General features: G+C 38.0%; 1 protein-coding gene and 3 long non-coding RNA genes across 4 annotated transcripts; 3 read left to right on the forward strand and 1 right to left on the reverse strand.

The window, feature by feature from the left end:
- The first annotated feature begins 4,180 nt into the window (after window positions 1–4,180).
- Window positions 4,181–4,577, forward strand: LOC120432547 (uncharacterized). Its single transcript, XR_005608080.1, has 3 exons — window positions 4,181–4,252; window positions 4,315–4,403; window positions 4,465–4,577. It is a non-coding gene; the product is annotated as an uncharacterized LOC120432547 (long non-coding RNA).
- Window positions 4,578–4,657: 80 nt separating this feature from the next.
- Window positions 4,658–5,486, forward strand: LOC120432590 (uncharacterized). The gene is made up of 3 exons (XR_005608083.2): window positions 4,658–4,894; window positions 4,991–5,065; window positions 5,152–5,486. It is a non-coding gene; the product is annotated as an uncharacterized LOC120432590 (long non-coding RNA).
- A 2,978-nt stretch (window positions 5,487–8,464) lies between these two features.
- LOC128093103 (uncharacterized) lies at window positions 8,465–9,469 on the forward strand. The gene is made up of 2 exons (XR_008212240.1): window positions 8,465–8,935; window positions 8,993–9,469. It is a non-coding gene; the product is annotated as an uncharacterized LOC128093103 (long non-coding RNA).
- Window positions 9,470–9,727: 258 nt separating this feature from the next.
- On the reverse strand, window positions 9,728–11,566 carry LOC120432569 (juvenile hormone esterase-like). The gene is made up of 3 exons (XM_052707096.1): window positions 11,093–11,566; window positions 10,010–11,037; window positions 9,728–9,956 (listed from the first exon to the last, which is right to left on the reverse strand). The coding sequence occupies exons 1-3, from the start codon at window positions 11,564–11,566 to the stop codon at window positions 9,764–9,766; spliced, it is 1,695 nt and encodes a 564-aa protein (XP_052563056.1). The 3' UTR covers window positions 9,728–9,763.
- Between the last annotated feature and the right edge of the window lie 2,719 nt (window positions 11,567–14,285).

The following is a 14,285-nucleotide window of genomic DNA, read 5'->3' on the forward strand; positions in this document are numbered from 1 at the left end:
CCTAATTGGTCTGAAGAAGCGACCAACAGCTAATCACACTTTCCAGTCACGCAAACCGGGCAATTAGTCAGCATTGTTCCCCGTCTTTCCACGAGTCAAAATCATTCCAAAATGGCGTTCAAGCGAGAAAAATTGATTTTCCCCTCCTCTCCCCGCGCGCGATCGCTCTCTCTCTCTCCCTCCCTCCCACACTAGAATGTTAAGGGTTCGGAAAAATTGGAGGATAAAGGTGTAAATAGTAGCGAAAACAAAATCCACTCTAAACTAAGTAAGACAGTGAAAAAATAATTTAAATAGTGTGCGCGATGCCGGGCTGGGAAGTGGCTCCCAGTGTCGTAAGTCTTAATTTTAGGCGATGATAAAAGTGTAAAATAAAAAAAAAACAGAGAAGAAAAATCTAAACTGAAGCAAGTGAGTTGCCGAATGGATGTTTTTAATTGAAACTTTCCAGAAAGACCTTGTAGAATCAAGAGAAAAAGAATCACAAACGAGATAATCCCCTTTTCCAAATTGTTTTCCCTGTTCCGTTGGTGGACGGAGCATTGTCCGTTTTACTGGTTGCGTATAGGTAACGTCGTCACAGCAGATCACAAAACTGAACATGTGAGAGTAAATGAATATTCGTAGGTTTTAAGTAAATTTCAAACCAAATGAGACACATGCTGCGATTCGTTTGTAAATAAAATTGTTTCTAAAAATATGCTTGGTTTTCTGATTTAGATGACATTTTTTTTTAAATAACTTTGAATTTTGAAAACGTTCACTAATAATTTTTAACAGTGTTTTGCTATAAAAAAAAATCATAGGAGGCTATTCGAGCCTCCAACCGTCCAAGGATACAAAGAAGTAGAAGGTTCGAAAGCTGGAAAAGGGATAACAACATTATCCTTCCCACAGATGGCTTCTATAAAATCGTGCGCATGCGCAGTTTCATCGTCAGTGTTATATAGCAACTCTGATAGATGGTAGCACAGTTTTAAAAGCTTTTCCATCGCCATCTGGTAGAATAAATGAAAACATTTGTTTCTGTTTGTTATCCATGTTTTATTGATTTATCAGTTTGTAATCTAAAAAAATTGATCGTTTCGTTTCAGATTGCAGCAGACGTGAATGAATTTTGTGAATTTATTTATTTATTTATGAAGCACCGTCTTTACAGACTGAATTTAAATTAAACGCTTAATCCTATGCTTAAAATTTAACTTTGTCATTCCATGGAAATATTTGTCGGATACAACATTGAAACATTTACAACATTCATAAAATGGATTGTAGAAGCTTCTCCAGCCATCGTTTGGGAGACGAATAAACTCCACGTCCCTTAGGGTCCTAGACAGTGTGTTGGCTGGAAGTAATGCTTTCAATGCTTCACAATCGGTGACCCCGTTGACAACGTCGAACATAAATAGCCTCCTCAAGAAAGAGATGCGCCGCGAGAGCTTGTCCATTCGCAGAAAATGTAGCCTTTCTTCGTAGTGAAGCAACCTTGCCGGATGTTCTATTGGAAGCCGGCCCAGAATAATCCTAGTGGCAGTTTTTTGGACTCTTTCAAACAGGTTAGTGTCTCCAATTTGTCGGGGAGCCCAAATTTGTAACCCGTACTCAAGAGTGCTGCGAACCAGAGAAAAATAAAGACATTTCAAGGTTGACGTGTCTGTAAACTCCTGCGTGTTCCGTGAAATGAATCCCAGAGTGGTTCGTGCTTTGGCAATCGTTGCTTGCAGGTGTTCCTTAAAAGACAGCGTTTTGTCGACTATGATGCCGAGATCCTTGATCGAGTCGACGAGCTCCAAGTCCGTTCCTTCGGCCTTATAGCGGTAGTTTGTTGGTGCGTTTCCTCGGTAGAAAGACATAATCTTGCACTTGCTTGCGTTGATCAGCATTCCGTTGACCCGGCACCAGTTTAACACCGCATTCATATCCTCTTGTAGCGCCGCACAGTCATTTGTGTTGTGGATAACACGGTAAAACTTGAGGTCGTCTGCGAACATCACCTTTTCAGACCTGATGATTTCGCAGATATCGTTGATGAACAGGTTGAAAAGCAATGGGCCAAGATGGCTTCCCTGTGGAACACCGGATATAACAGGGAACGGTTCAGAGCGAGCGCGACCGTGCTTGACGTATGCTTTGCGATTCTCCAGGTACGATGTTAGCCATGTCAGCAACCACCGCGGTAGACCAACTTTGCCAAGCTTGCTGATGATGATCTTGTGGGAAATTCTGTCAAATGCTTTGGCGAAATCTATGTAAATAGAGTCTACCTGCTTCCGGTTACCAAGGCATTGGCTTATGAAAGGTATATAAACCATCAGGTTGGATACTGTGGATCTAGTTTTGCGAAAGCCATGTTGGTGGTCAGAAAGGGTCTGATTTGTAACATCCTTCATCGCATTTAACACAAATAGCTCCAACATTTTTGCCAGGCTGCACAAAATAGACACTCCACGATAGTTTTCCATGTTGTGGATGCTTCCGCTCTTATGAATGGGAACCATGGCAGCCATTTTCCAAATAGACGGGAAAACACCGGAATGAAGCGACTGGTTAAAGAGCATGCTGACAGGAAGAGCAAGAGAGTATGCACAAGACCTCAGGAACAAAGGGGATAATTTATCCGGGCCCGGTCCTTTCTTCACATTAACCTGCAGCAGGGCTTTCCGGACATCCTGTTGTGAAAGGGTTAACTGCTGGATATCCAGATCATGCACCTTCACGTGACGGAGGTGTTGGTCATCTTGGGGATTGTCGTGCCGTGCAAATGTTGACTTGAAGAAGCGAGCACAGAGCTCGGCAGCCTCCGCCGCCGTAGAAGACTTGTCCGATTTGTAAATAAGCTCGACTGGAAGTGTTTTTGTTCCTTTTTTGTTGCGAACGTAATTCCAGAAGGACGACGGGTCCTGCTTGAAGCGTTGTTGAACGGATTCCAAGTAGCTCTGGTAGCTGGTCCTGTGGGCATCTTTGTATTTTGCTTCAGCGATGGCAAGTCTCCTTTCAGCAGCAGGTGTAGGTGATTTGCTGAAATATTTCCTAGCCTTACGCTGCCGGTTTTTGAGATAAGAGAGTTCACTGTTCCACCACGCAAATTTCTTAGGGACGGGAGCCCGGCGTCTTGGTACTTCCGCTTGTAGAACCTGGTATAAGCGATGGTAGAAAATAGAGACCGCTTCGTTGGGATCGCTACAAGAAAGTTCTGTGTTCCAGTCAATTTGTGTAAGCAAATAGTTGATCCGGTCAAAATCACACCGTCCGAAGTCAAATTGGTCATCGGGGTCAAGGGAAACATGAGAACTCGCTTCATCAAATGTGTAGGACAGTAGCAAAGGAGGGTGATAGGCGTCCACGTTCAGCAATGGAATTGGAGGTTCAAGGACATCCCAACTTGCGGCTTCACTAACAAACGCGAGGTCCAAACGCTTGTTGTCCTCGTTCAACACATGGTTGATTTGTTGCAACCCGGCATCAGCAACTGCATCGAGAACCACGCTTTCTTTCGTTACCTCCTCGCCAAAAGACCTAGACAGTGGTAAGAGGCACCCCAGATCCTCGTCAGGAAACCATGTAACGTCCGGCAGGTTGTAGTCACCTATCAGGAGAATCGAATCAGCTTCCGATATGTGACTATTCAGTTGTTGAATGCAATCGGCATGCAATTCATATCTGTCGAATCCAACTGAAGGGCTGAGGTAAACTGTGCAAATGACTAGCGACGATTCTCCGATGTTGACCTTAACGCATGTTTGTTCAAGCTGCGTGGCATTATTAAGGGTGATCTCGGAAGGGTGAAGGTCAGGTTTGACTGCAATTAAAACTCCACCTCCTCGGCTCAGATGACTAGTAGTAGGAGTCCTGTCACCACGGTATACTACGTAGTTCCCAGCAAATTCAGAGCTTAAGATATTGTCTGGGAGCCACGTCTCGGTCAATATTACGACATCGTAATCACATTCTGCTAACGATAGGAACAATTCACTGACCTTGGTTCGCAGTCCGCGAACGTTTTGGTAATAAATTGACCTGACATTTTTGTTGTTGTGTTGACCAATGTCAATCCCACTGTGGTGTAAGTTGACACCCTGTGATCCTTCGTTGATGGTGCTGGTGGATGAAGGTCCAGCTGACGGGAGGATACGCACACTAGCCTCAGGGTGGATGACACGCACACTAGGAGCACAAGGGGCATCTGCTGTCCAGGAGGATACCAAGGAACGATCGGGTTTGGATATTGCCACGGAGCGAAGTAATAACCAGGGTATGTGTTCGCCGCTGGTATGAACTGCTGGTTTTGGGACTTATTCGTGTTGTCGTTTCCAGGAAGAGTGTTTGCAGCCGATGTTGTCTGTGGAGTACTACCAGTGCTTGGATTGGAATTCTGCTGAGGGGCCGTTGCATCATAGGATCCGGTAAGAGTGTTGCTGATGTCCATGGGAACACTCCGATCCACTAACTCCGTCGTATTTACAGCGGGCGGATTCTGCGTCGATGTCGATGGGAGTTGTATCTCGTGGACCTGGGAACTGGTGTTGCCAGGGGTTGACGTTAAAGGCAGAGGAGCATCCTGGGCTTGAGCATCTACATTCCCAGGTGAGATCCGGTCGGGGACGGACGGCGTCTGCTTATCTAGTGCGCTTGGTTTCACACGTTTGTTAGTAGGGTCGGATTCCGAATCAACTCCTCTTCTTTTCCGCGATAAAGCGGATTCGCCGTTCGCATCTCTGCTGAAAAGACGGTCCAGCGAGGCGCTCAAGGATTCGCGGACACGTTCATGGACCGCCGAAAGGGACTCGTCTGGGGAAAGATGGGCCAAACCGAGTGAAGGGCGAGTGGACAGCATTTCGGCATTGATGGCGTTAGACGTGGTTATCGTGGCGGCCAGCTCCGTAATCATTGACGAGTTAGTATCCATTTTGGACACCAAGACTTCGAAGACTTTTTCAACATAGGTGGCCAGGTCGTAAACAGCCAACTTATTCTTCTTCACCTTTTCCAGGATGGCATCTTCACGATGATCACGACAACCAATACACACCCATGAAATGCCGTCGTTCTCCTGGCAAGCTTTGAGGTGAGGGCCTGACACACGAACACATGCAATGTGATATGTGCCTTTGCAGGGACCACTACATTTGATAACTCTTGCTTGCTTTTCAGGATCTGGACATGTTGAATACACACACACCGCCATCGCTTGCACGCTCCGGCCACCCACAGTTGGTAGCTGGGAACACTGTTACGGCGGCAGTAGTGGTGTTAACTACGTGTGTGTTGAGAACAAATAAAAAATATTTGCTACGGCCAACTGGGCCGAGACTGTTTTCTGAACTTAATTTCAAACGAAAAAATCAAGCCTCTCCGAACGAAAACGAAAAAACCTCCAACGCTTCCGTATGCAACTCAAGTGGACCGAATTCCCCAACTCAAAGCGGGGGGGATTCAAGGTAGATACTTTCAAAAATTTGCGAAAGAAAAACCAGTGGTGTGAAATAGCGTCGTGGCGTCGGTAGCTGTCGAAGTATGTCGAAGTAATTTGCAACGATTTTTTTAGGAATTGTTTAATTGAAGACCTAGATGGTCACTGCAAAAGGTTTGAAAATACCTGCCTTTACTTGTGGTCAATTTCCGATACCCATATGTTTTGATCCAAATTCGTTTTCAATACGATAATGGAGAATGAACATTTTGTTTATAATCATTGAATGCTTTGAAAAATATTATCAATTTTTTCAGAATCTTTTTTTTGATACATTTAAAAAAATCAATTAAATTTGAATATGATGAACAGATACCCTTTTAAAAACACCACGTGCGATTCACAACATTTACACGGTGTGTTTCCGAAAACGAATTAAAGATGAAAAAATTCTGACATTTTGCAGTGTCCGCTCAAAATCAAGGTTCGTATAAATGTACCTTAAGAGACTCTCAATTACAGATATGACCTCCATTAAAATGCTTCCGAGCCAAATTTTCCAAAATGTCTAGCTTTCTTTAAAATAACCCAAAATCCCAGCTGAAAACCTCAATACGACCAAATGAAAATCGTTTATTTGTGCAATTTGCAAGGTTGTTAACGATTAAATTATCGAGGCTCGATAACGATAACAATAGTTCTATCATTATCGTGGGACAATAACGATAATCAATCGTTATCGTTTTGCCTTCCTCACCTCACTGAGGCAAGGCTATAAAATCACTCAGAAATTGAACTTTTAAAATAAGCCTCCAAGATATACCATTACGTATACATATCGGCTCAGAATCAAATTCTGAGCAAATGTCTGTGCGTGTGGATGGACGTAGAATTTTTTTTCTCACTCACTTTTCTCGGAACTGGCTCGACCGATTTTGTCCGGATCTATGTTTTTGGATTCATCTTCAGGTTCTATAAGTCTTTTTTTAATTTCATCCGGTTTGGTGCAGTACTTTAAAAGTAATGTTCGAAAAACGGTTTTGGTTGATACAAAAAAGGGTCATTATTTACATAATTTGAAAGCCCGGCGAAAGGCTGTCGGAACTTTCCGCTCAGTGCACGCACACAAACACTGCAGTGCTTTCAAATGGTTCATTAAATTTATCATAGATGGCAGCACTCAGATTTTTAGTGTCTTTACTAAGTAAGCGTTAGCCAAAACTTTCGTAGTGTGTGGTTGCAAGGCTTTTAGGAGGAAGGCAGCAACCACCTTCTGGTGGATTAAGTAACGTTTTTTCGATAATTCTATCATTTTTTAAAACTTTCTAAAATCGATTATTTCAACCATATCATATTAAATTTTCGATGCTTTCACTAAGAATTTTTTTTTGAAAATGTAGTAAAATCAAAGTATAAATATTTACTCAAAATTGTTCACAAAATACCGTATTTTATTGAAAATACTCAAATTATCATAATTTGCAATATGGGTGTCAAATTTTGTATGCATTTTAAATTTTTTAGAGTTTTTCTTGTTAAAACTAAATTTTTCAAAAAAATAACGTATTTTTCGAAAATACTAAAATTTTAAAATTTCAATATTGGTATCAAACGAATTGAAATTTTTGATGCTCTTTCACTTTAGTAGAGTCTTTTGGAAAACACTCAAATATGCAATATGGGTATCAAACGAAGCGAAGTTTGGTTATGACCAATATAGCGTATTTTGAAAATTTGAGTATTTTCGAAAAAAATACGGTAATTTTTGAAAATTGTAGTATTTTCCAAAAAATGTCTAATAAATTCAAAAAAAACATACGAAATTTTGCTTCGTTTCATACCCACATTGCATATTTCGAAAATTTTAGTATTTTCGAACAAATATGATAATTTGTGAAAATTTTAGTTTTTTCCAAAACAAAATCCAATAAATTAAAAAAACATAGGAAATTTTGTTTCATACCCATAGCGCAAATTTTTTAAATTTGAGTATTTATGAAAATTACGGTATTTTGTGAAAATTTAAGTATTTTCCAAAGAAAACTCCAATAGAGTGAATTATCATACAAAATTTCGCTTCGTTTGGAACCCATGTTGCTATCTTTGAAAAAAAAATTGTATTTTAAAAAAACTCTCATAAATTGAAAAAGCATACGAACCATTTTGGTGCAATACTAACAGAGATATGACTAATTTAGAAAAAATAAAATGCGAACTCTAAAAAATTTCTGGATTTAATTTCCTATTCACATGATGAATACCGCCTACTCAGCTATTTGTGATGATGATACAATTTTGTTAATTCATGAAAATTATACTTTATTTAGATGGGAATCATTAAAATTATTTTATTAGAATCATGAAAAAACACAGTAGACCGTGTTCGTCGTTTGAATGAGAATTAAATACATAAATGTTGAAGAAAGTCGCTTTATGTTTTCTACTTATACTGAACCAAAGTCGATATTTTTTAAAGGGAAATTGTTCTGAAAACTTTTCTCTACAATCTGATAATTTGGAAATGTTTTGAAATGTCATGTCATGATATAATATGGCAGAGGATTGAAAAAATTATATTGGGAACCTTTTGGGAGATAGATTTCCCAAAAGGTATTATATTCAATAATCTATGTTTTATGCTCAAATATATTTATCCGGGCAATCTGATTCTGTATTTTCATTAAAAATCATACAAGGAAAAGATTTTAATTCGGTCGTATTGGGGTTTTCAGCTAGGGGTTTGTTTCATAGAAAGCTAGAAATCTTGTAAATTGGGTTCGGAAACTTTTTTTGGAGGGTAATTATGTACCTAATTCTGAGTCTCTCAAGCCATCAAGTCTCCACGTGCTTTATGAATGGCTTTCAGTCGATCAATACCAGCAACAATCATTTAATTGATAATCTGAAAGAGACTTTCAGGTTGAATTTGTAAAAAACTGTTGAGGTCAATGAAGACATAATTATTTCAGAATATTGATTCTTTTTATCAATTTTGGGAATTCTGAAAATTTATAAAATAAAACTCACAAAAATAGTGCATTATTAGTACCGGGAATAGAGATATGGTACTATTTGAAAAGATATTGTCAAATTAGATAAAAATGGTGCCAAGAGACACTATGTATATAAATCACTGTAAACAATCACGATATCAGTCCATTCTATTCGCAAGCTTATCAATGTTAAACAAGTCCCGTATATGCTCGTGATAATCTGAGAGCTGCTTGTTCAGAGTATTCATTCCTAAAAAGTTTTATCGCAAAAGAAAGATGGGCATCATTTCACCTCTTGTTAAACAACAACAAGCTATTAATCACAATAACAAAAAAAAATGTATCATGTGGTAGCTCTTCGCGAGAGAGTTCTTCTATAAAATAATTTCTACCGTTAGACTGAGTTCAGTTTGTCTAGAAATCTTCAGGACTAAACATGTTCAAGGTAGTGTTTTTGCTATTAGGCGTCGGTTGTCTGGCTGCTCTTGGCCAGCATCTTGATAGAAAGGAATATGTGGTTTTCCATGAAGAGGTTAGCTGAAACTTTGTGCCAAACAATGAAATTACAATAATAATTTTAATTTGTAAGGTAAATTGGATTGGTGCGATTGAGTTCTGCCACCGATTGAGAATGAAACCGGCTGTCATAAACAATCATGAGGAGCAACAACAAATTGAAATAGCTATTACGTTCAACCAAAGACCGAATCCCGACCCTCATTTCGGAGAGTCATCAATTTACTGGATTGGTGGCAGTAATCTTTCTAACAAGCATGAATTCTTTTGGGAACCAACTGGAGAGCGATTCACCTACTCGAAATGGGATATAAATGAACCAAATATGGAATTCAACTGTGCTGTCATCAAATACTCTAGTTCGACACAAGAAACAGGACAATGGTTATCATTTGAATGCGATAAACCCCTGCAAAGCTTTGTTTGTGAAGTTTCGTACGAATAAGGCAACTTATTGGTGAAAGTAATAGTGACGACTGGATGTATACCAGCGATAGTAGAATTATAATTTCATTAAAATTGCAATAAAATATGAGTTTTTCTGTGCAAAAATTTTTATACATTTTTCAATTCCACAAAAACTACAGAAAAGTGAAATGTCGTACGAATAAGGCAACCTTTTGGTAAATTTGATAGTGACGACTGGACTTAAACCAGCCATAGTGGAATTCAAATTTCAATAAAATTGCCATTAAATATGTTTTTTTTTGTGCACAAATTCCATGGACATTTCAATTCTTCAAAAACTTGAAAAGAAAGTGAAACACTCAGCATCTCAGCCATTCATTGAAATGTATCACTCATTTTCAGAGATACAAGCTCGAGCTGTGTAAATCAAATATTCTTAGTTAGCATTTTCAATGGATGTGCAATTGAAGTAATATAAACAGTCATAAACATCTTTGCAGAAGCTATAAAAGTGAGGCTCCATCAAGCTGCCTGTTTTCATTTCAAAAGACTCGTCAATAACTGCGTACAGCTTTTTATCGGATTCTGCATTGTAAGCTTTCCATTTAAAATCCTCCAGAGATGGATTCCTGAAATAAGGTAAATTAAATTAATTTCAAAAAGTGAGAATTCATTCACTTACCCAAATTTGACGAAATTGGCCACCATCTCTGACATCCTGCCATGAACCATCCACTCTTTTTGATAATTCTTGTTCCTGTTCAGGGCCTCCCTTAAAATGTACGGATTAAAGATGTACCCAAGATCATCTCCATGAACAGCTCCGTAACGGGTATCAATCAGTTGTGATTTAATGACGTCATTTTTGTACATTCCAAACTTTCCATCAAAGTCAAACCGGTACAGAAAGATGAGAGCCGTGTGTCCTTTTGCCACCATTTGATCAATCGAGTGCTCAAGTGGGAAGTTTATATCGGCGTTGTTTGAAGATTTGATGGTAAACTCTCTTTGGTTTGATATCAGTCCTTTTGCTTTAAACTGCTGATTATTCGCATCGATATAACTTTTAAGCTTTTCCCACACCTTTGGATTCCACCTGTTTGGAACGTTTGTTCTTTGTGTTGGTGTGGAATGGTAAAGCATGGCAGTTTCATATTCAAGCAACGTTTTTCCGACCAGCAGTGGCACATCTAGGGCACGTTTTCGAATGCTCATTTCTTGGGGTGATGCCGTGAAAAACGGGTTGGGATCATCGTCGGCCTCCCTGGTGGGAAGGGTCCACGTGATGAAGCGACTGAAATAGTACGAACCTATCCAGTCATTGAGCATGATCAACTCACTAGCGTTGCGATCGTACAGTTGCTGACGGGAGGTTATTCCAGTTGCTTTGAAGTACTGCTCGGCAAAGTACTCTGGACGGTACGTGTAAGCCCACGGAGCTAGAAACGATCCGCTGAGAAGGGCTGCTTGTTGAAACAATCCTCGTGAACGATCGGAGTACAGATGATAGCTGACCGCTGCAGCACCGGCACTTTGACCCATCAACGTTACTCGGTTGGGATCTCCTCCAAAGAACTTTACGTATTGATTGATCCATTTCAGGGCAGCCTGTTGATCTTTCAGGCCGTAATTTCCAGTAATATTATACGGTGGATAGTGCAGAAATCCCAGTACGCTAAGACGATAATTCATGGTGATGACGATGGTTTCCTTAAAACAAAACATTGCATAATACTCATATAATACCAATTTTATTGAAACTTACCCTCTCCACTAGTAGATCCGCTCCACTGAACTCGAAACTAGCTGAGCCAAGTTGGAAGCTTCCACCGTGGATAAACACCAGTACTGGAAAGCCACCGAATCCAGCTTTCTTGCCATCATACTGTGGACCATAAATATTCAAAAACAAGCAATCTTCATCACCGTGTATAGCATCCGCATAGCTGAGCTCGTTCATCTGAGGACAAATGCTTCCTTCGCGATTGTATTGTTCGTGATTTTTCGGTTTGTACAGGACGGGATCCCTAAATCGAGCAGCTGTTGCGTACAAACCATGCAAAGCAAACCAGCCCGAACATCGTTCTGGCCAGCGCTGAGAATGAAACTGAGACTGTCGGTCTACGATTGAAAGATGCACGATTACATGAAGTAGACAAAGATTACAATTGGGACAGAGTTGCGAACCGATTGGCGTAACAAAACAAACATTAGAATGTAATAAAGCGTTATCAAGCATTACGCATCCGTCCAGCATCTGCTCGGATGAGTCATTGGAAGCCAGAATCGCAGACTGGGAACTGTTGTAGAAAATAAGTTTCACTTAATAATGAAAATCGTCAAACATTAGAGCAGTTCTCTAGGATTTCGGTCATTCGATTTTTTTTGTATTTTTTAATCCGACTGAAACTTTTTTGGTGCCTTCGGTATGTCCAAAGAAGCCATTTTGCATCATTAGTTTTTCCATTTAATTTTCCATACAAATTTGGCAGCTGTACATACAAAAATGATGATTGAAAATTCAAAAATCTGTATCTTTTGAAGGGATTTTTTGATCGATTTGGTGTCTTCGGCAAAGTTGTAGGTATGGATACGGACTACACTGGAAAAAAATGATACACAATAAAAAAATTTGGTGATTTTTTTATTTAACTTTTTATCACTAAAACTTGATTTGCAAAAAAAAAACTATTTTTATTTTTTTTTATTTTTTGATATGTTTTAGAGAACATAAAATGCAAACTTTTCAGAAATTTCCAGGTTGTGCAAAAAATCTTTGAGCGAGTTATGAATTTTTTAATCAATACTGATTTTTTCAAAAAATCGAAATATTGGTCGCAAAAATTTTTCAACTTCATTTTTCGATGTAAAATCAAATTTGCAATCAAAAAGTACTTTAGTGAAATTTTGATAAAGTGCATCGTTTTCAAGTTACAGCCATTTTTGTGTAGTTTTTTTTCAAAATAGTCGCAGTTTTTCATTTTTTAAAATCAGTGCACATGGTTGCCCACTTTTGAAAAAAATATTTTTGAAAATCTGAGAAAATTCTCTATATTTTGCTTCTTCGGACTTTGTTGATACGACCCATAGTTGCTGAGATATTGCAATGCAAAGGTTCAAAAACAGAAAAATTGATGTTTTCTAAGTCTCACCCAAACAGCCCACCATTTTTCAATGTCGATATCTCAGCAACTAATGGTCCGATTTTCAATGTTAATAAATGAAATATTTGTGAAATTTTGCTATCTTTTCGAAAACAATATTTTCAAAATTTTCAAATCAAGACTAACATTTCAAAAAGGCCAAACATTCAATATTACGCCCTTTTAAAATGTTAGTCTTGATTTGAAAAATTTGAAAATATTGTTTTCGAAAAGATCGGAAAATTTCACAAATGTTCCATATATTAACATTGAAAATCGGACCATTAGTTGCTGAGATATCGACATTGAAAAATGGTGGGTTTTTTGGGTGAAACTTAGAAAACATCAATTTTCCTGTTTTTAAACCTTTGCATTGCAATATCTCAGCAACTAAAGGTCGTATCAACAAAGTCCGAAGAAGCAAAATATAGAGAATTTTCTCAGCTTTTCAAAAATATTTTTTTCAAAAGTGTGCAAACATGTGCACTAATTTTTAAAAATGAAAAACTGCGACTATTTTCAAAAAAGTTACATAAAAATGGCTATAACCTGAAAACGGTGCACTTTATCAAAATTTCACTAAAGTAAAAAAAAAAAAAAATCAGTATTGATTAAAAAATTCATAACTCGGTCAATGATTTTTTGCACAACCTGGAAATTTCTGAAAAGTTGGCATTTTATGTCCTCTAAAACATATCAAAAAATAAAAAAAAATAAAAATAGTGTTTTTTTTGCAAATCAAGTTTTAGTGATAAAAAGTTAAATAAAAAAATCACCAATTTTTTTTACCGTGTATCATTTTTTTTCCAGTGTAGTCCGTATCCATACCTACAACTTTGCCGAAGAAACCAAATCGATCAAAAAATTCCTTCAAAAGATACAGAATTTTGAATTTTCATACATCAATTTTGTATGGACAGCTGCCAAATTTGTATGGAAAATTATATGGACAAACTAATGATGCAAAATGGCTTCTTTGGGCATACCGAAGGCACCAAAAAAGTTTCAGTCGGATTAAAAAATACAAAAATTAAAATTGAAGAAAAAAGACCGATTTCGTAGAGAATTGCTCATTAATTAAAGATATGTTGAGATTAAATCTATTTGTATAAAAAATGTTATTCCCAAGTTATTTCCGTCTGCTCGGGTAACTATTATTAATTTGGTTGTTTAGTCCAGACTTACAATAAATTGTCACATTATCATGCTAAGCCCTTCAAAAATACTGTCCAGTCTCGATTATCTGAAGGTTTTAGTGAGTTAAAAAAATAAAATGTTTATTTAAAATAGTTATCCTGAGCAGACGGAAATAACATGGGAATAACATTTTTTGATCTTTTTAAGTACTATGCCAATAACATTTTATGTTATTTATAAGAAGATTTGTTTTTCGTCGTTATCATTTTTTTGTTATTGGATTGTTGTTGTAATAACATACAGCCATGCCTCGGTTTTGCACGCCTCGGTTTTGCACTGCCCCGGTTTTGCACCGTTCAGCTGCCTCGGTTAAGCACGGCCCAGTGCTTAACTGAAGCACAGAGCTTATGGGATTTTGGCTATATGGGAGACATTGGCTATAATTCTATGAATAATCATGCAAACATCATAACATTATAGTGTTTTGGAATCGGGATGATGTCAGTTATCCATTAAAATTATTATTTCATGAAAATTTTCACAAAAATACGTATTTTTCCTGTATTTCGAAAATGCATTTTTCTTTCACTAAAAAAATCCAAAAATATATTGTTATTGCAATATGGGTATCAAATGATCAGGTTTTTTCATACATTTTGGATGTAATAACAACATTTT

The sequence above is a fragment of the Culex pipiens genome, chromosome 2 (assembly GCF_016801865.2).
Source record: "Culex pipiens pallens isolate TS chromosome 2, TS_CPP_V2, whole genome shotgun sequence".
Taxonomy (NCBI): Eukaryota; Metazoa; Arthropoda; class Insecta; order Diptera; family Culicidae; genus Culex; species Culex pipiens.